The 20,020-nt window shown below is 45.2% G+C and overlaps 1 protein-coding gene across 2 annotated transcripts in view; it reads left to right on the top strand.

Moving 5' to 3' along the window:
* The window catches only part of GLOD4 (glyoxalase domain containing 4), a 72,714-nt gene that overhangs the window by 40,938 nt on the left and 11,756 nt on the right, over positions 1–20,020 (top strand). For both annotated transcript variants that reach the window (XM_068268608.1, XM_068268607.1), the window contains exon 7: positions 544–657. In XM_068268608.1, coding sequence (XP_068124709.1) covers positions 544–657 — 114 coding nt within the window. The remainder of the gene's footprint in view (positions 1–543; positions 658–20,020) is intronic.

Here is a 20,020-nt window from a genome sequence, read left to right as displayed (position 1 = left end):
CAATTGTGATTAGCCACAGATGAGGGGGAATTAGACAGGCTAGACTCTCAAAATACATACAAGGTGCATTTCTCTATGACTTCCTTCTGTCCTGTGCAAGAGTTCAGGTCCATTTTATGGATTAGTGCCAGCCCACCCACTTACCATGGGTCTCCAACTGATGTATGACGCATGTAAGTACACTTTCCACTACAGCCGGATACAGAATACTGCAGAGGTCAAAAAACAGGCTTACTATAACAGTTCTATTACATCTGGGGTTTACTGTACCAGGCGTTACTCCCATATACTGTACTTATAATGGTGCTTGACCGGGGCATTTAGTTTACTATACCCGAAGTTTTACTATATCAGAGTTTACGATAATGAGATTATACTGTACTATGACCTAGATATACTAGAATCTTCACAGATAAAATCACATTTTATATGTGACATTGGAAAACATACCATAACAATTTGTATTGCATTATGTTTACAGTTTCACATCTAACCGTTTCTCACATCTTTGTAATGTTTTTAGTCACCATTTTTTCTTTACAGCTTTCAGGCATTGAGGAAATCATGAAAAAAGAGAATCAAAAGATACTGACCCCTCTTGTGAGCCTGGACACTCCAGGGAAAGCCACAGTCCAGGTTGTTATTCTGGCTGATCCAGTAAGTAGTGTTTTAGCCAAAACAGTCCTGTATATATCCGTTTTATACCTGGTGAGGCCAACATAGCCTGGAACAAGTTTCTGCAAGATAACCATATAGTTCTTTAAAATGAATAGGCTATAGGCATGCTGTACGCTGATTGCTCTAAATGTGTGGCTGGCTTCTTAGGGATATAAAGGACTTATTTGCATATTCACTCACTAAGCTTAAAAGACAACTGTAAAGAGAGGGATATGGAGGCTGCCATAATTTATTTTATTTTTAAGCAACACCAGTTACCTGGCTATCCTGCTAATTCTCTGCCTCTAATACTTTTAGCCATAGCCCCTGAACAAGCATGCATCAGATCAGGTGTTTCTGACATTTTTGTCAAATCTGACAAGATTAGCCGCATGCCTGTTTTTGGTGTTCATACACTACTGCAGCACAATTGATCAGCAGGGCTGCCAAGCAATTGGTATTGTTTAAAAGGAAATAAATATGGCAGCCTTAATATTCTTCTCACTACAGTTGTCCTTTAAAGTGTACCCAAACCGAAGCAGGAGTGCAAATAGAGATACTTGCCTAAAGAGCGGGGAACCTCAGGATCCTATTGAGGCCTCTCTCAAGTTCTGTGTTCTCCCCTTGCCTTGTACAAACCCAGGAAAGATTGCAGACAGCAGATAGTCACCAGTCTTCTGATTCAAATGCCCTAAGTATTCTGAAATAAAGTTTTATATAGGTATGCCCGGTTTAGCCCTCATAAAAGATGCTAGTATTGATATGGGCATATAGGGCTTTTGGGGACAACCAGCTTTTCAATATATTCAGAGATAATAAGACGAGTTTTGAGTCAGATCATGTAATAATTAAAATGTATATTTTATTATAAACACACAAAACATATTTAAGAGAAGACACATATAGCCAGAACAGACACAAGCTGATATAACCATCGCAATAAGTGTTACATATAATAAAATTAAGTCACCATACAAATTCTTTTTTGATTGATCCCCTGTATGGGGGGGACTTTTAACTACTTTGGCCTTTTGGACGTGGCCGCGGTTCTTTAGCCTGGGAATCAATGAATCAGGACATGGTGCCCGATCATTGATCCCTTTTCTCTCAGAAGCAGCGATGGGCTAAAATTCGGATTCGGGTGATCCGGATAGTTGCTATTCGGATTTCACCCAGTAATGCTGTGCAGCTTACCTGTCTGACGTCAGCTTCGGTCCGTCCTTCGGTGCCTCCCACGATGCGGTCCATGCGCGTCACGTGATTACAAACACTTCCTCCTTAAACCCGGAAGCAGGAAGTGTTTGTAATCACGTGACCGCCGCTTGGAGCGCATCGTGGGAGGCACCGAGGGACGGACCGAAGAAGACGTCAGACAGGTAAGCTTGACCCCCCCCGCCCAGCCCGCACAGCATTACTGGGTGAAATCTGGATAGCAACTATCCGGATCAACCGAATCCGAATTTGAGCCCATGGCTGCTCGGAAACCTCGCTCTTTCTGCCTCTTGCATCCCCCCCTATGTCCCTCTAAGAGTACATGTTACGCTTAGTGACGTAATGTAAATAAACTCATGGTTGCCATCTTGTGGCCAAATAGTAAAACTACATCTACATGTTAAAAAAAAAAATAAACACATTTTTACATAAAAAGAATTACTATTTACAGCCCACCCTCCCAAAAATACCCAAATAAAATGTTTAATAAAAAAACAAAAAAAAAACATTAAAATAAAAAAACGAAAATGTAAATATTTACCTAAGGGTCTAAACTTTTTAAATATCTATGTAAAGATGAAATCTATCTTTTTTTTTTTAATTATAAGCTTGTTGATAGTGATGGATGCAAAAAATAAAATGTTGTCGCCATACATTGTGATAGGGACATAATTTAAATGGTGTAATACCCAGGACTATTAGGCAAATACAATACATGGGTTTTAATTATGGAGGCATGTATTATTTTAAAACTATAATGGCCGAAAACTGAGAAATGATATTTTTTTTCAGTTTTTTTTTCTTATTCTTCCTATTAAAATGCATTTACAGTAAAGTAGCTCTTAGCAAAATGTACCACCCAAAGAAAGCCTAATTGGCGGCGGAAAAAACAAGATACAGATCAGTGCATTGTGATAAGTAGTGATAAAGTTATAGGCGAGGTGAAAATTGCTTGGATGCATAAAGTGAAACATGACTGAGGGCTGAAGTGGTTAACGGAATTCACTCCCAAGTAGTGACTACCCACTATATAAACTAAAGTGGGGTCACACTGGGATCACCATGTCCGTATGTACTTTAATAGCAATAGATACACAATGGCCGAGATATCCTCGATGTCTCAACACAGTTAGTGAATAAGACAATTTAAAGGCAAAAATTCACTGTAGGCTGGCATTTGTCTAGGGTTTGTAAGCCAGGGACAACAGCAGGTTCTGCATAAGCAGTTGTCTGGCAGAACCACGTGGAATAGAGGCTTCAGCATGTGTCTCCGTGAGTTACCAGTCTTATCGGGGCCACGTCCCACGAGGAGCACACCGGCTCAGTGGAAACCAGCTGTTTGGCAGGAAGCACACTTGTCACTGTGGAGAAGAAATGTCTTCACTTATACATGAACATTTAATGTGTGTCAGTCCACTGCAGCACAAGGAGTGCGCTATTATGCTGCAGGCCTTTCTTTTTTCCCACATGCATAAACCGCATTTCATTGTGAGCCATCCCATTGACTTATGTTTTATGAGATTTTGGATGCAGGAAAAAAGGCTAGTGATTGTGTGCTTCCTGCCTAAATGATGCATTATGGGAGTACCTTCTTGGTCAAGTTAACCTGAACATTTACAAACACCTTCTTCTGTTTTAAAGTAAATGGGAACCCGTTGAAAAAAGAACTGCAGTAAGCAGAAAAACATGCACAAAGTCTTACCACACAATAAGTAGAACAATACATTACGTGCAATACATTACACTATACTCATTGTGTGGTAAGATTTACGCACGTTATTCATAGACAAACATAGGGGGAGATTACAGCTGCCTAGAATTCCTCCCCTCAGACCAAGGACAGTGCAGTGTCTGGGGACAAGCACCAGTTGAGACACCACAATATCTGCAATCATCCTGCAGCTCACAGCGCTGCCCCTTTCTTTCCCTGCTACAGATGACTTTGAATGTAGCAGCAGCATGTGCACAGAGCATGGAGCAGCTCTGGGGAACTTAACAGTCATGTATGACCACAGCCCTGTGCCCTGCTGTGTGAATGCTTCTCTTTCCCCTTCATAACCAATGTCGGCTGTCCTCATTATTATCTGTATCCAAACTGCTCCTGATCGATCCCGTTGTCGATCAGGAGCAGATCCGACATTTAGGAAATAATTGTCAGGTCCTGTCAGTCGGGCGGGAAATTGCATTATGTGTACCCAGCATGATGTCCTACCATATTATCATACTGTATTGTGCATGGCTAAGGGAGACCTTGCAGGAATCCTCCCTCTTCCCCCCCCCCCCCCCCCCTTGAAAATCCTGGGTTTGCCCCTGCTATTCTGCTCAATGCAGTTTAGTGAATCTACGTTTATATGCTTTGTGTTTCTATATATACTGTATCTTTAAAAACAAAAAATGTGTATCTTATCCACAGTTGTCTGCAGACCCACAAATACAGCCAAGACAGGGGACATAGACGAGGGTAATGCTGTCCAGAACCATTAATACCCAGGCAGTTCTCTGCTGTGGCAGATGTAACAAAGTGTGTATGCATGTACTGCAGGTCCATTACAAGCAACTGATGCATGCCAGTGCATGTGCATGTGCATACTGTGTTGGGAGGGAAAGTAGAAAATAGTCTACCTAGTTATCAGCCTGTGAGTGAATTTTCCTATGCTAACAGGTTTAGTGGGGGCAGGGACATGGCACCCAGCCCAGGACTAAAATGATTGAATTACAGAGAGGCCTATAAAGCACATCCAAATGTATTGAAACTATAAACATTAGCTGTGTGTAGTTATGAGCAAAAATAATTTGCACCTTCTTTCTGTTCTAAGGTTTATTATCTGGTCCTCAGGAGGTGATAAAGGGATTAATGCACTAGACTGCATTAAGCAGAATAACAGGGAGCAGGAAAAAGATGCCTGTGGTGCATAGGCAGCGATGTAAAAAGCTGCGATTAGCGGCAATACAGGGAAATCTGGGCGCCAAATAAATTAGCAGGCCCTGGGACTACACAAACTGCAGCTATAAGTAGTGGGTGCTTCTCCCAAATCTCCCTATATTGACCCTAATCGTGGCTTCATGGCAGAGGTTGTCGGTGTTAGGAGTGGGGGGTTAAGGTCAATCATCAGGGTAGGGGTTAAATTTAGGCACCATCGGGAGGGGGAGGGGGGGGGGTAAGGTTGGGAATCGGTAGAGGGAAGAAGGTTCTGTGTGGTTGCCTTTTTTCCAGGCGTCCTTTTTTTTTTTTTTTTTACACATATATAAATAACGCATGATGAGTTCTGTAGAATGCAATACATTACATGCCATGCATTTACTCTACTCATTGTGCTGTAACGCTTTACCTACATAATTCTGCTTACCACAGTTTAGTATATACACCCTAAAGTTATTAAAATGTAACCTTAGCTGTAAAACATGGCACACTCCATTCAACTACTGTTTATTTGTAAAATCAAATAATGTAAACATGAAAGACATAACACTGAATTCAATAATCTACGGTAGCTATTTTTGAAATCTGTCCAAACCTAGCCTTGTAATTACCAAGAATTATCTTTACATAATCTAATCCTAAAAAGAAAAACATTTGCTGGTAGAGTCTGTGATGTGAACAGATACGGATTAAATAATGTCAGAAGTGCAAAACCCCATAATAGAACAAAGCAGTAACTGACTTTTTTTCAATGGATTTGTCTCTCTGCCAGAGCGCATGACTAGGAAGCTGCCTGAAGTACAGTAGCAATAAAGAAGGTTGTGAGTTTCATAAGACTTGACAAACATGTTTGTCTTAATTCATTTAAAGAGATAATGAGCTGGCATCACAAATATAAACTGCTGGTGTATTAAGCTACCGTACCGACATGACTGTTGCATTACTATTCGTAAATGAGGCATTGGGTCCCTGTGGGTTTCAAAAAGACTTTGATGATATGTTGGGATTCAGTAGAGAAAGCAATGAGGCTAATTGGTATGCTGGATGACCTCTTTTGGGATGAGATAAGTGAGATCTGTCAGGCATTTTAATTTGTCCTCCACAGTGGTTTCAGATACCAATAGATGCCTCCACATTGCTGTTCAGTTAACCTTTGTCCCATCTGTCCCATTCAGTGTTTGCCTATTGTAAAATCTTTCCTCACCCTGATGTACTTACTGACATTTATCACAGGTTTTGACCTCTATAGTCCTGCCAGGTTATCTGTACGGAATTTTCATTACTGAGAGTTCTACACACAGAGGGAGGTTAGAAACAGCAGTTATTTCCCACAATGAAACGAGGTTCACAGACCGCTAACTGTCAGGACCATGGCTCTGACATCACACTGTGGGAGGGGTTTTACCACAATATCATGCATACAGGTGATCTATTTGAGAGAAAGGGTAAATATATCTTGTGGCAAAGGGGATAATGGCAACTGATTGGGATGAAGTTCAGTCCTGGGTTAAAGCTCCTCTTCAAGCAAACGGCAAACCATGCTTCCTTTAAAGTTTATAGCTCTGAATGTAAAAAGATAGTTTGGATCAAAGCTGGCCCACATGATACTTGGCATGTGACAGAGCATGTTTGTAACCATTGTAATATGTGTACTTTTACAGATGCTTGTAGGGAAAACGAATATTAAACTGAATATAGACATTTGAAATTAGGAGACTCAGACAAAAGTTGAATCGATGAAAAATGGACATTCTGCTGCTAAGGACAAATGCCTTTTATCCCAAATAAAAGTGTAATTATAATAAATACATGTCTGATAGGTTACAGCAGAATTTCTGGTGGGATATAGTTTGCAGCAGCAGCATTTGAGATTTTCGGGCAAGTCATGCCATTGCTGCCTATTTATGGTGGGTGTGACTCTTGAAGCCCTGTTCAGTGGTCAGTTACATTGCAGAATAATTCTGCATGCCAGCTCACTGCCCATACAATTCTCTGGGGCTGTTTACAGTAACGTATCGTGTTATTCTAACTCGCTGCATGCAGGCTTTGTATTAAAGTCTATGGCCAGTCTCCATTGCAGTTCACAGTCATTATAGTGCGTGAGTTATGCAACTGACCACTGTGAACCTAGCCTGAAGATGCAGTATGTGCATAGTGCATAGTGAGTTGCAGCCATCAGTCACTGAGGAACTCCAGATGTTACTATGCACTGAAATATAAATTCTAGTAACTGCCACTGTATCTTGAAGTGATTCTCTTAGAAAAATTGTGACAGGAGGCCTAGAAAAGGCAGTGTGTAATATATTGTATTTAGTAATAAAATCTATTTTTATTTTGTATAGTCTGGTAACTATGGAGTACTTCATATGTATCGTGTGACACCAGTAGGTGGAGCCCTGAATTATCTAGAGTGAAAACAAAAAAACAAGTGAGACTACTTTGAGATTAGATAACGATACTATGCAGACTGATGAATCATTCATCAGTATGAATGCACAAAAATGTGTCCATTAACATCTGTGAGAAGTGCAGCTCAAAGCAAGAATGGAAAGCTGTCTATAGTAGTGTTTAGACTTGCCTGTGTCAATACATAGTAAAGTAGCAATATTTTGGACACTACTGTACTGACTTACGAGCAGATCTGGGTGCCATCCTTGCAAATGACATATAGGTAATGGCCGCCCAATTCAGACCATCCTGACAGTGCTCCACCTACTTCAAGACAGTAAGAGAAGCTGAAGGGAAGACCACTCGTCATAAGAAGGTGGCATTTGTGCTGGCCAGAATAACTCCTCCTATATCTGTCATTCATGGAGACAGTAAAATTGTCTCTCCCTCAGGCAGCACCAAGCACTGAAACAGAGACACTACAAAGGTAATGGGAAATCTCATAAATGCGAGTAATGGAGAATAGCGTTAGCACTGCCGTGCCTGAAGGAAGATCAGAGTCTGCTGGGGTCTAAAAGTTCACCAAAGTCGGCTTTGTAATAGAGGCCTGTGTGTGCTCTGACCATAAAGCAATATGGTACATAGAAGAATGAAAAATGGAGGTCGGCACTTCATATCTAAAAGGCATACATCGTGTGCATGGATGCTGTGAATAAATATATATACCAGGCTGTGGTGAGGCGAAAAGGAGCACTGAATAGCCTTACAACCGTTTCGCGCTTTCGGCACTTCTACAGATGCAAAAGTGAATTAAAGCCAGTAGCAGCAGTGCCAACCTCCAATTTTCATTCATTTATGCACCATGTGGGAAATTTGCCCCCCCTACAAATACCATATTTTTCAGACTATATGACGCTCCTGACCATAAGACGTACCTAAGTTTAGAGGACAAAAAACAGGGGAATTAAAATATAAACTAAACCTGATACATCCATGGTTAATGGGCATCTTGTGGATTATACCCTCTTTGTGTCTCCCTGTGTCCCCCATGTGTTTGCCTCTGTCCTTCTTGTGTCTTTCTCTATCTATCTTTTGTACAAATATCATCAGGCGCCAACTCCTCAGTTTATGAAACCAGACTCCCACTCCAGGCACACAAAATTGCTCCGACTCCTCGACTACGACTCCACAGACCTGTACCTTATGCCCCTTTTTGTCTTCCTTGTGTCCTCCTATACCCCCTTGTGTCCTCTGTGTGTCCCCGTATCCTCTGCATGGACACAGTACAGGAAGTTCCCGACATTGTGGGGGGTTGGAGGTTCATAGTGGCAGGCGTTCACAAGTCAGGAACTCCCTGCGTTTGGACTATAAGACGCAGTGACTTTTTTTCCACACTTTTGAGAGAGAGTGAGTCTTCTAGTCCAAAAATATATTGTATAATACAGGTGACTAATTTATTGTCTTTATAACAATGACCATAGCAGTTTCACCGACACTACATCTGTCTGCTCATATAATGCTGTACAGCAAACTGGAATTCCACCCTTTTCCACTGCTGCTTGTGCTGCATTGTGAGTAGCAATTTCCACTTGCCGCCGTTTGCGCCATAGCTGCCTGGACTGGAGTGCGGTAATGACAAGAATCGCACAAGCCTGCAATTGCTGTGTGGGGTGGGGGGGGGGAACAGACCAATGAGCACCATGTATTTGTTACACACACCCACACACCCACCAGCAGGTCGCCATCATTGCCCAGTGGGGACCACAAACAGGATGGGGCCTGCAGTGAGGGACTAATACTGCTCTTCAGGGCTGGAAGAAGCCCCTGGTGAGTAAAAAATATATTTTGATGTTTGTCTCGGATGTCCTCACACTGTATTAAAAAAATAAAAATTAAAAAAAAAAGCCAGTTACTTACCTGGGGCTTTTTATCCAGTGATCCTGTGGGACAAGACTCAGATATCCACGCCCCTCAGGAAATATTTCAATTCCTCCCCTATAAGAGAAAGGCCGTGAGACTACCTCCTCAGTTTGAAATATTTCCTGCACGAGCGAAGGGTGGATTCTTTCCCTCAGGTGAACCGGGTCTTTGTGAGTAGGGCCTGGGGAGTCTTTTGGAGGAGGGTTGCTGAGTCTGAGTTGGTCAGGCTGGCAGCTTCAAGGTTTGTTACCTTGCCTCGTGGTTGCTCCTTTCTGGAAGGGAGAAAGCGAGATGGCGTCCTCGATCCCTCTGTCCTGGTCAGAAGTGACTTTTGGCTGTCTCACACGCTGCTGGAGACAGGCATTAGCGGAATAAAGGATCCACCGGGTCTGTTGTGAGGGAGCTTAACCACTTGCCGACCGCACACTCATACCGTGCGGCGGCAAAGTGGTAGCTGGAGGACCAGCGGCGCAGTTCTGCGTCGCCAGGTGCCTCCCTAATTAATCAGGAAAGGCCGCTCGCGCGAGCGGCCGTTTCCTGTCAGATCACGGAGCGGGTCTCCGTGAATAGCCTGCGAGCCGCTAATTGCGGCTCGCAGACTAAATGTAAACGTAGGAGACACATGTCTCCTTTGCTTACATTGTACGGCGCTGCTGCGCAGCAGCGCCGTAAGACAGATCGGCAATCCCCGGCCAATCAGCGGCCGGAGATCGCCGCCATGTGACAGGGGACAGCCTGTCACTGGCTGCACAGGACGGATAGCGTCCTGTGCAGCCCCGATCACCGGGGGGGAGCAGGTAGGAGAGGAGGGGGGAATTTTGCCGCGGAGGGGGGCTTTGAGGTGCCCCCCTCGCAACACCCAGGCAGGCAGAAGAGATAAGACCCCCCCCCCCTGCACATCATCCCCATAGGGGGGAAAAAGGGGGCAATCTGAGCTCTCTGCCTGCTACCTGATCTGTGCTGGGGGCTGCAGAGCCCACCCAGCACAGATCACTAAAAACAGCACTGGTCCTTAAGGGGGGGTAAAGGGTGGGTCATCAAGTGGTTAATAGCCGCGCGTGCGGCTTGCGCTGACATCACTTCTGGCAGAAACCAGGGCGGGGCTGAGTTTAAAGGGACACTGTAGGGGGGGGGGGGTCAGGGGTAAATGAGTTGAAGTTACCCGGGCTTCTAATGGTCTCCCGCAGGCATCCTGTGCCCGCGCAGCCACTCCCCAATGCTCCGGCCCCGCCTCTGGTTCACTTCTGGAATTTCAGACTTTAAAGTCTGAAAACCACTGCGCCTGCGTTGCCGTGTCCTCACTCCCGCTAATGGCACCAGAAGCGTACTGCGCAGGCCCAGTATGGTCTGTGCCTGTGCAGTACGCTCCTGGTAACATCAGGGGAAGCGAGGACACGGCAACGCTGGCGCAGTGGTTTTGAGACTTTAAAGGGAAGGTTCAGGGAGGGTGGGTAAAAAATAAAAATCAATTTCCACTTACCTGGGGCTTCCTTCAGCCCGTGGCAGGCAGGAGGTGCCCTCGCCGCCGCTCCACAGGCTCCCGGTGGCCGACCCGACCTGGCCAGGCCGGCTGCCAGGTCGGGCTCTTCTGCGCTCCAAGGCCCGGAACTTCTGCGTCCCACGCCGGTGCGCTGACGTCATCGGACGTCCTCCGGGCTATACTGCGCAGGCGCAGAACTACTGCGCCTGCGCAGTAGAGCCCGGAGGACATCCGATGACGTCAGCGTGCCGGCGTGGGACGCAGAAGTTCCGGGCCTTGGAGCGCAGAAGAGCCCGACCTGGCAGCCGGCCTGGCCAGGTCGGGTCGGCCACCGGGAGCCTGCGGAGCGGCGGCGAGGGCACCTCCTGCCTGCCACGGGCTGGAGGAAGCCCCAGGTAAGTGGAAATTGATTTTTATTTTTTACCCACCCTCCCTGAACCTTCCCTTTAAAGTCTGAAATTCCAGAAGTGAGCCGGAGGCGGGGCCGGAGCATCTGTGAGTGGCTGCGTGGGCACAGGATGTCTGCGGGGACCATTAGAAGCCCCGGGTAACTTCAACTTTAAGGGAGGCGGAGGGAGGCGCTGGCTGCCTCTGACACTTGCAGAGTGGCTAGGAAGCGGTCAAGTCATACACAATGTCGGTGGCTCCGGGGGAGGACATGCCGGGACTGTCTAAGGTATTTTGGGGATAATACTTGGCAAGGGAGCAGCTCAGCAGCCTGAGTCTCATACAAATGAGAGGTTGTTTTTCTTGATCATATTTTTCAGGCAAAAGATGGATCAAAGAAAAAATGCCCAGTGTGCACTGTGCGTTTACCAGCTGAATGGGAAAAGACACTTTGCAATCCCTGCTCAAAGAAAGTTTTAGCAGAGGATGGCCTTTCTGTGAAAGACACTATAAAAGCATTCAGACAAGAAATGGCAGATACTATTGAGCCGTTTAAGTCTTCATTAGCTGAAACTAAGAGTGAATGTAATAAATCAGATGCTCCTGTAACAGCGGTTTCTTCTTCATCTGAGGGTGAAGTAGTTTCTGATTTCCAGGATAGTGCAGAAGAATTTAAAGAAACCCCTTCTAAATGTAATGTACAAGACACAGATGGCCTTATCGATGCTATTATAGATACTTTACAGATAGCTAGAGGGAATTCGGATTCATTGACTCCTCATGATGGGCTTTATGAAGGTTGGCAAGATAATGAAAGTATTGTGTTTCCGTTCCATAAGCCGATTAGACAATCTATTCTTAAGGAGTGGAATGAGCCTGATAAAAAAACTTATTTTTTCTAAAGGTATGAAAAGGAGATTTCCAATTCAGCGAAGAGGAGGTCAATGTTTGGGGTAAATGCCCTAGATTAAATACACCATTTTCTCAAATGGTTAAAGGAGAGTTGGCCTTTGAGGATTTGGGTTTGTTAAAGGATCCTTTGGATCTGAAAACGGATACTTTTTCTAAGCGTACCTGGGAGGCTATTTCGGCCATCTTTAGGCCGACCATAGCCTCTACATGTGTATCCAGAACTATGTTGTTGTGGTTAGAACAATTTAAACATAAGATTCAGCCGGGAGCTTCTAAAGAAGAACTTTCAGTGGCCTTAGATTTGATCTTTAAAGGCACTAGTTATCTAGCAGATGCATCAGCAGAAGGTATTAAATACACTGCTAGAGCTGCTGAATTAGCTAATGTTACCAGGAGGTCTGTGTGGTTAAAAACCTGGGAGGGTAGTATTACCTCAAAATCTAGGTTATGCTCAGTCCCCTTTACTGGGAAGCTATTATTTGGACCAGAGTTGGACACTACTTTGGAATGGACCTCTAGCAAAAAGAAGGTCTTTCCAAAGAAAAAGGCTACACAGTCTAACAAGCGTCCTTTTCGTCGGCCACGTAATCAAGATCGAGGACAGATCAAAAGGAAAGGATGGTCTTTCAACAAGAATAGGAAGGGAAGTTTTCTTCTTCAACCCCAAGAAAATAAAAAATCCCAATGACTCGCAAGTGGGGGACGACTGAAGAGATTCAGCAATGCATGGAGAAAGTCAGTCGTCAACCCTTACATTTGCTCGATTGTAAAAATGGGTTATCGAATGGCATTCGACTCAGTACCCCCCAACAGATTTCTGATAGCAAAAACTCCAGTCGATGCGGTTATGTCGCAAGCATTATCTCAGATTCTGACAGACATGATAGATCAGAATGTGATCGTTCCAGTTCCTCAGTCGGATCAGGGAAGGGGTTTCTACTCTTCCGTGTTCCTGGGGAAATTTTGATTAATTCTCAACTTAAAGAAGCTGAATCCATTGGTCAGGCGCAAAAGATTCAGGATGGAGTCAATACATTCTATCAGAAATCTGTTGGAGGCAGACTCTTTCATGATCGATCTAGATTTGCAGGATGCCTACTGGCATGTTCCTATTCACCCATATTCACAAAGATACCTCAGATTTGCTGTATCTCTAGAAGGCACTCTGTGTCACTTCCAATTTACCTGCTCCCCTTTGGGATCAGTTCAGCTCCTCACATTTTTACGAAGATTATGGCGGAAACATTAGTCCCGCTTAGAGACCAGTCTATTCAGGTAATTTTTTTTTTTTATCTCAACGATATTTTGATTTTTGCTAATTCAGTGGAGCTTTTGGAGACACAGCTAAAAATTTGTCTAGAGCATCAGGCAAATCTGGGTTGGTTTTTAAATCGAGACAAGTCCATTTTAATCCCAGCCCAACAATTAAAATTTCTGGGAATGATAGTAGATACTGCAGCCCAAAAAATGTTCCTACCACAGGAGAAGGTGGACAAGGTTATGAAGGAAATAACCTGTCTGCAACAAATCCCAAAGGTATCCTTAAGGGTCATTATGAGGATGCTGGGACTTATGTCTTCCACTGCCCCAGCGGTTCAGTGGGCCTTAGCACACCTAAGAGTTCTTCAAAAATGTATTTTGAGGAACTGGGACAGATCCCATCAGAATCTAGATCTAGAGCTGGTTCTTCCTTTGGCCGTAGTCAGCGATCTAGCCTGGTGGCTTCAAAAGGAAATTTTGATTCAGGGGAATCTTTGGCAGTACCCCAGGGAGGCAACCATTACAACAGATGCCAGTTCGTGGGGTTGGGTGGCTCACGTAGAGCGCCAGGCTTTTCAGGGTCAGTGGTCTCAAGAAGAGAAAAAGGTTTTGTCCAATCGGAAAGAATTGAGGGCAGTAAAGATTGCCCTAGGTCAAGCAGAACATTTGTTGAAAAACTAACATGTCATGTTGAGGTCAGACAATTCCACAACTGTGGCCTACATAAACAAACAAGGAGGCACGAGGTCGGAATGGTTGCAACAGGAGGCGGAGGAGATCTGTACTTGGGCCCAAGAAAACTTTCATTCTCTGAAGGCTCTTTATCTAAAGGGTCTTCAGAATTTAGACGCAGACAAGTTGAGCAGGAATGCTCCCGGGGGAATGGTCTCTGAACCGAGAGATCTGGGGTGTTCTGTCGATCGACCTTTTTGCGATGAGACAGAATGCTTTGCTTCCAATGTTTTGTTCGATAAATCCAAGGGACGACCCTTGGGGGATAGATGCGTTTTCCCAAGTATGGGACTTTCCGCTGGCTTTTGCATTTCCTCCTCTGCCTCTAATTCCTTTAGTCATCAAAAATGGAGGGAAACCAAGACTCCGCTAGTTTTGATAGCTGGTTCCCAATCTTAAAAGGGTTAGCAAGGGATCCTCCTCTAAAGCTTCCATACAGAAAGGATCTGCTATACCAGGGGAAGCTTTGGCACCCAGATGTAGAAAGATTTAAACTAGCAGCCTGGATCCTGAGGTAGAATGGCTTTCCAGTAAGGTTATTCAGACTTTGTTAAAAAGTCGGAAACAATCTACTAGGAGTATGTACCTTAAGTATTGGAAGACATTTTTTTATTGGTTAGATTCTTCATCTCACAATTTTTTTTCTATTCCAGCGTTATTGGATTTTTTACAGGAAGGTTGGGAGAAAGGATTGGCGGTTAGCACATTAAAGGTGCAGGTATGGCGGCCATGACAGGTAAAAAGTTGGCCACGGATGACCTGGTGGTAAGATTTTTTTAAAGCGATCAGTAGACAAGTGCCGGTCAAGGCACCTAATGTTTCTCAGTGGGATTTGCCCTCAGTGTTAAAGGGGTTATCAGGTCCTCCATTTGAACCACTGGATCAGAGTGATTTGTTACATTTGACCATTAAGTCAGTGTTTCTTACAGCTGTATCTACAGCAAGGAGGGTTAGTGAGATACAGGCGTTGTCTTGTAAACCTCCATACTTTCAGGACTTAGGAGACAGATTAGTTTTACAGACAGATCCAGGATTTCTTCCAAAAGTTAGTTTTGAAATATCATAGGTCTCAATCTATTGTTATCCCTTCCTTTAATGTTCAAGGGGGAAAAAATAAAGATTAAAAATGTGGACCTGATAGATATTAGAAGAAGTATTCTACAGTATATTAAGGCTACTTCAGAATTTAGGAAGTTTGATTCTTTATTTTGTTTGGGGGCAAGAATAAAGGTTGTGTGGCATCCAAATCTACCATTTCTAGATGGATTAAGAAGGCTATTAGTATGTCTTATTCCTTATCGAACTTGGAGCTTCCATTGTCCTTCACGGCACATTCAACTAGAGCTGTAGCCTCTTTCTGGGCACATAATTCAGGTGCAACCCCGGAACAAGTCTGTAGAGCTGCTACGTGGTCAAGTTTTAACACTTTCGTTAAACACTATAAACTGGATGTGTTATCGGAACAACAGCAGGCCTTTGGGCGTAAGGTTTTGAAGGCTGCTACCCACCCTGAGGTTTGATTGCTTGCTTATCATCTCAGAGTCTTGTCCCAGAGGATCACTGGATAAAACAATAGTTACTCACCAGGTAACTCTCTTTCTTTTTTTAACAGTCAATTTTTATTGGTTTTTAAACATAAAATAAGTACAACACTGGTGAATAGCACCAGAACATTGATCCCCCCCACCCTAGCCATCCCCCCCCTCACCCTAGCCCCCCCCCCCACCCTAGCCCATCCCCCCCCCCCCCCCCACCCCACCCTGAGTGCATCACGTCGACAAGGGAGTGTTGTAGGTGAACAAGGGGTCAACCCACTGCTGTGCAGTAATCTCGAGTTATTTAACCATTATCAGGTGTGTGAGAGGACATGTATTCAGACCATTGAAACCAAATTTTTTCAAATTTCAGGGGACATTTCCTGTTGAGGTAGGTTAGTTTGTACCAGACCATGGCTTTATTGATTCTCTTGAACCAGGGATTCTTAGATGGAGGTTGGTCGGAAAACCATTTAAAAAAAGAGTTCTCGCCGGGCATACAAACATAGGATCTTGACCAGTATAATCTGATGATTGGAAAGCGTGGCATCCGTGTAGAGACCCAGGAGAAGGGATTTGGGATCAACCACTATCCTTTCACCCATGACTTCCGTTATAGTTTTAGCTACCATGCACCAGTATGCTTGTATCTTGTCACAGGACCATACCATATGAAAAAAGTCGCCCTCCATCCTCTGACACTTAGGACATAGATCGGACCTTTCTGGGAAGATTGCATGCATTTGAGTAGGGGTGCGGTAGGTTCTATATATCAGTTTGAGATGTAGGAATTTATCTGTAGCTGATATTGTAACCCCCTCCATACTGGACAAGACCTCTTCCCACTCACTATCCGTCAGGGGTCCCACCTCCACCTCCCACTTGTCTCTCGCCTTAGCCAGCCTGGGTGTGGACTGGGGAGTTAACCTGGAATATATTTCGGATAAAGGTCTCTCTAAGTGCTGTCTCATAAGAGAGGCCTCTATGCGATCCGACCCCCAGGTCCAACGACCAGGGAACTGTTTTTGCCAGGCATGCCAGACTTGATGGTAGCGGAAAAGCATATGATTTGGTAGACCATATTTAGATTGTAATTGAACAAATGAGAGTAGGGTGCCTAAAGGAGCAAGATGTGATACTTGCTTGATTCCTTTGCTCGCCCAGACCTGAGGGTCCGGGATGCTGGTGAAGTGGGGGAGGTTTGGGTTGCCCCAAATAGGAGTATATGGGGAGAGGGTACACGGACCCCGCTGCCCGGCCCTACTGACCTCCCAGGCTTTGATAGTGGTTTTCATAGGGGTTGTAATTAAGGAGTACCTATTGACTCCCCTAAAGGGGAGGTTTGTGAGGGCTTCAAAGGACCCCACAACCGCAGCCTCCAGGACCACCACTGTATTGCGTTCGTCCTGGGAGAACCACCAGTGAATGGTCACCAGGAGAGAGGCCAGAAAATATTTCCTAAGATTTGGGAGGGCTAAGCCTCCACCATCTAGAGGAAGCTGCAGGGCGGAAAGCGAGAGACGCGGAGCACCCCCCCCCCCCCAAATAAAGCTGGATGTGATGGTGTCTACCTTACGAAAGAAGGCCAGTGGGATCCAAACTGGGGATTGCCTGAGCACATAGTTAAATCTCGGCAGAAATAGCATCTTAAAGAGGTTCACCCGTCCCACGACTGAAAGCGGAAGTGATTTCCAGGCTTGGGCCTTACGAGCATAGTGGTCCAAAACTGGTTGAACATTGAGTGCAACGTAGTTTGTAAAGTTCCTGTCTATTATGATGCCTAGGTATTTAAAGCGAGACACCCAACTAAGCAAGGGATGAGAGGGCTGGGAGATTACTTCTTGGTCTATGGGAAAGAGAAGGGACTTATCCCAGTTGATGCGGATTCCGGAGTATACTCCAAACGTATTGAGAATCTGCAATGCTGCTGTTAAAGATGGGCCCGCGTCATTTAGGAATAAAAGCATGTCGTCCGCGTAGAGTGCCACCTTCTCGACCAATCCCCCCACCCGAAGCCCCACCACCTCCTCCGCTAGGCGGATTTGGATAGCTGCAGGCTCTATTGCAAGCGCGAATAAAAGAGGGGACAGGGGGCACCCCTGGCGGGTCCCCCTGCGGAGTGGGAATGGGTCGGAAATTATATCATTGGTTTTGATTCTAGCGACCGGGGAATCGTACATCAGCCTGACCCAATTAATGAATTTTTCTCCTATCCCATAGAGGTGGAGAGCTTCCCAGAGGTACGGCCACTCAACCGAGTCGAACGCCTTTTCGGCGTCAAGCGTTGCCACGACCCTGTTCCCTGTATCATCCCTAGGGAGAGATAGGTGTGTATGGAGTCTCCTCAGGTTGATGTCCGTACCCCTGGTGGGCATGAATCCAGTCTGATCTGGGTGGATAAGTGTCTCAATAACCTGGGCCAGTCTTCGGGCCAAGATTTTGGCTAGTATTTTTATATCTACATTAAGTAGGGAGATTGGTCGATAGGAGGCACAGCGGGTAGGGTCCTTCTCCTTCTTGGGGATCACCACTATGAGGGCTGTTCTCATTGAGTCTGGTGTTGGGCATTCGGCTTGCATAGAGTTATATAGTTCAGCCAGAATTGGGCTTACCTCTGCTTTGTATAATTTATAATATTCTACGGGAATGCCGTCCAAACCTGGCGTTTTACCTGTTTGCATACTAGAGATGGCCATTTCAACTTCAATTCCCGTGATATCCCCATCCAAGATTTGTTTTTGTTCCGCTTCCAGTCGTGGGAGGGGGACCCCCCCCAGGTATTCCATGAGCTCGGGCAGAGTATAGTGGGCTCGGGAGGAGTAAAGATTGATATAGTATTCTCTGAATACTTTGTTGATATCAGGGGGGGTGGTATAAGCCACACCTGTATTATCTAGAATAAGTGGTATGCTAGTTTTGGGTGTTTGGTCTCTAGCTAGCCATGCCAGTAGGCTACCACATTGGTTCCCTTGCTCAAAAATACGGTGCGTTTGTCTAAGAAGAAATTTCCTGGTCAAATCCACCTCCATTAGGTTTACCTTCCCTTGGGCCGACTTCCACTGTTTGAAACCGTCTGGGGATGGGCAATTAGTGAATACAGCTTCCTTAGTTTTGGCGTGGTCAATTGCTTGTGTGAGTGCGGCTTTGCGAGTGTCCCTGACCTTTTTTATAGAAGACCTGTAAGCCCCCCTGATATATGCCTTAGAGGCGTCCCAAACCACATCTTTCGAGCATGTGTCCCTGTTTGTGTGCCAGTATTCTGACCAGGCAGTGTGTACCTCCCTTCCCACCTCCTCGTCCTGGATCCAGTACGAAGATATCCTCCATGTGGTGAGGGACCTCGCATTCCCCGTGGCCAGGAACAGCATAATAGGAGCGTGATCTGATATGGCCCAGGGAAGGCGGTCAATGTCCCCCAGCAGCGGGAGCACATCCTGAGACACAAAAAAGTGATCCAGTCTAGACATAGTGTGATATGTTGAGGATTGGCAGGTGAAGCCTTGTGCCAAGGGGTGTTTCCACCTCCAGGCATCGGTTAACGAGAAAGCATCCGCCCAGTTACGGAGATCGGGGGAGTATCTGCTCCCCGCGGAGGTTCTGTCAGAGGGCTGCATTGTAAGATTGAAGTCCCCAGCTACTATCACCTTGGCTGAAGGGTATTTGGCTATAAGTGGCATGAGTTCATAAAGGACAGTAGAGTCGGCCGGAGGAGGAAGGTACACACTTACAATTACATATTCAATTCTATTAAAGTTAGCGTGTAGAAGAACAAATCTGCCATGTGGGTCGGTCTTAACCTCAAGAGTCTCGTATGTCAAATTTTTATTGATGAGAATACATACACCCCTGGAATAGGAGGAGTAGGTAGCATGATAATGCGCCGCGATCCAAGGCTTCTTAGCTGTAAGGATACGGCTACCCTGGAGGTGTGTTTCCTGCAGTAAGCAGATCTGGGGTTTGTGTTGTTTTAGATAATTAAAGATAAGTGAGCGTTTTATTTTGTCATTTAGACCTCGCACGTTCCACGTAAGGAGAGAGAGCCTTTGGTTGTCAGACATACCTAAGGTGCATAGAAATTATTTGAGACAGTCGGGGCGAACCCCTTGGCAGATTTATTCCTGTACGACGCAATGCACTCATAGTTCCCCAGTAAACCCTCCCTGTATTCCCCCCCCAACATGAGAATACTTTATCCCTAAAACCCCCAAAAATAACTTGCATGTCAAGATGTCAGTTCGGCTTCACTCCGAACAATAGCATACCGTATAACGCATACTGACTACTAACAGCTCTAAAACTTAATAGTGCAACAAGCTACAGGCATAACACAGATTGATAGGCTGGTTCCGTAATAAGGTTAGGATATGCAAGCAATCGGACACATTGCAGCTACATAGATGTGTTCTTTCTGGCAGCCTGGAGCGACCGCGTGGGGCAGCCAGATGAGGCCCCGACTGGGCGTATAAGGAGTGATCCAGTCCCCATAGCCCCAATTGGGCGGCGGAGATATCAAGAAATAAAAAATAAAATATCATAACATAGGTGAAGAAGTCCCCATTTCAGAGCCTTTAGGAGGTAGGTGCGGGTAAAAAGAAAGCAGGCATCTCCCACAATGGC

The sequence above is a fragment of the Hyperolius riggenbachi genome, chromosome 2, assembly GCF_040937935.1.
Source record: "Hyperolius riggenbachi isolate aHypRig1 chromosome 2, aHypRig1.pri, whole genome shotgun sequence".
Classification (NCBI taxonomy): Eukaryota; Metazoa; Chordata; class Amphibia; order Anura; family Hyperoliidae; genus Hyperolius; species Hyperolius riggenbachi.
The sequence above is the reverse complement of the archived record's forward strand: the minus strand, read 5'-3'. Positions and strand labels throughout refer to the sequence as shown.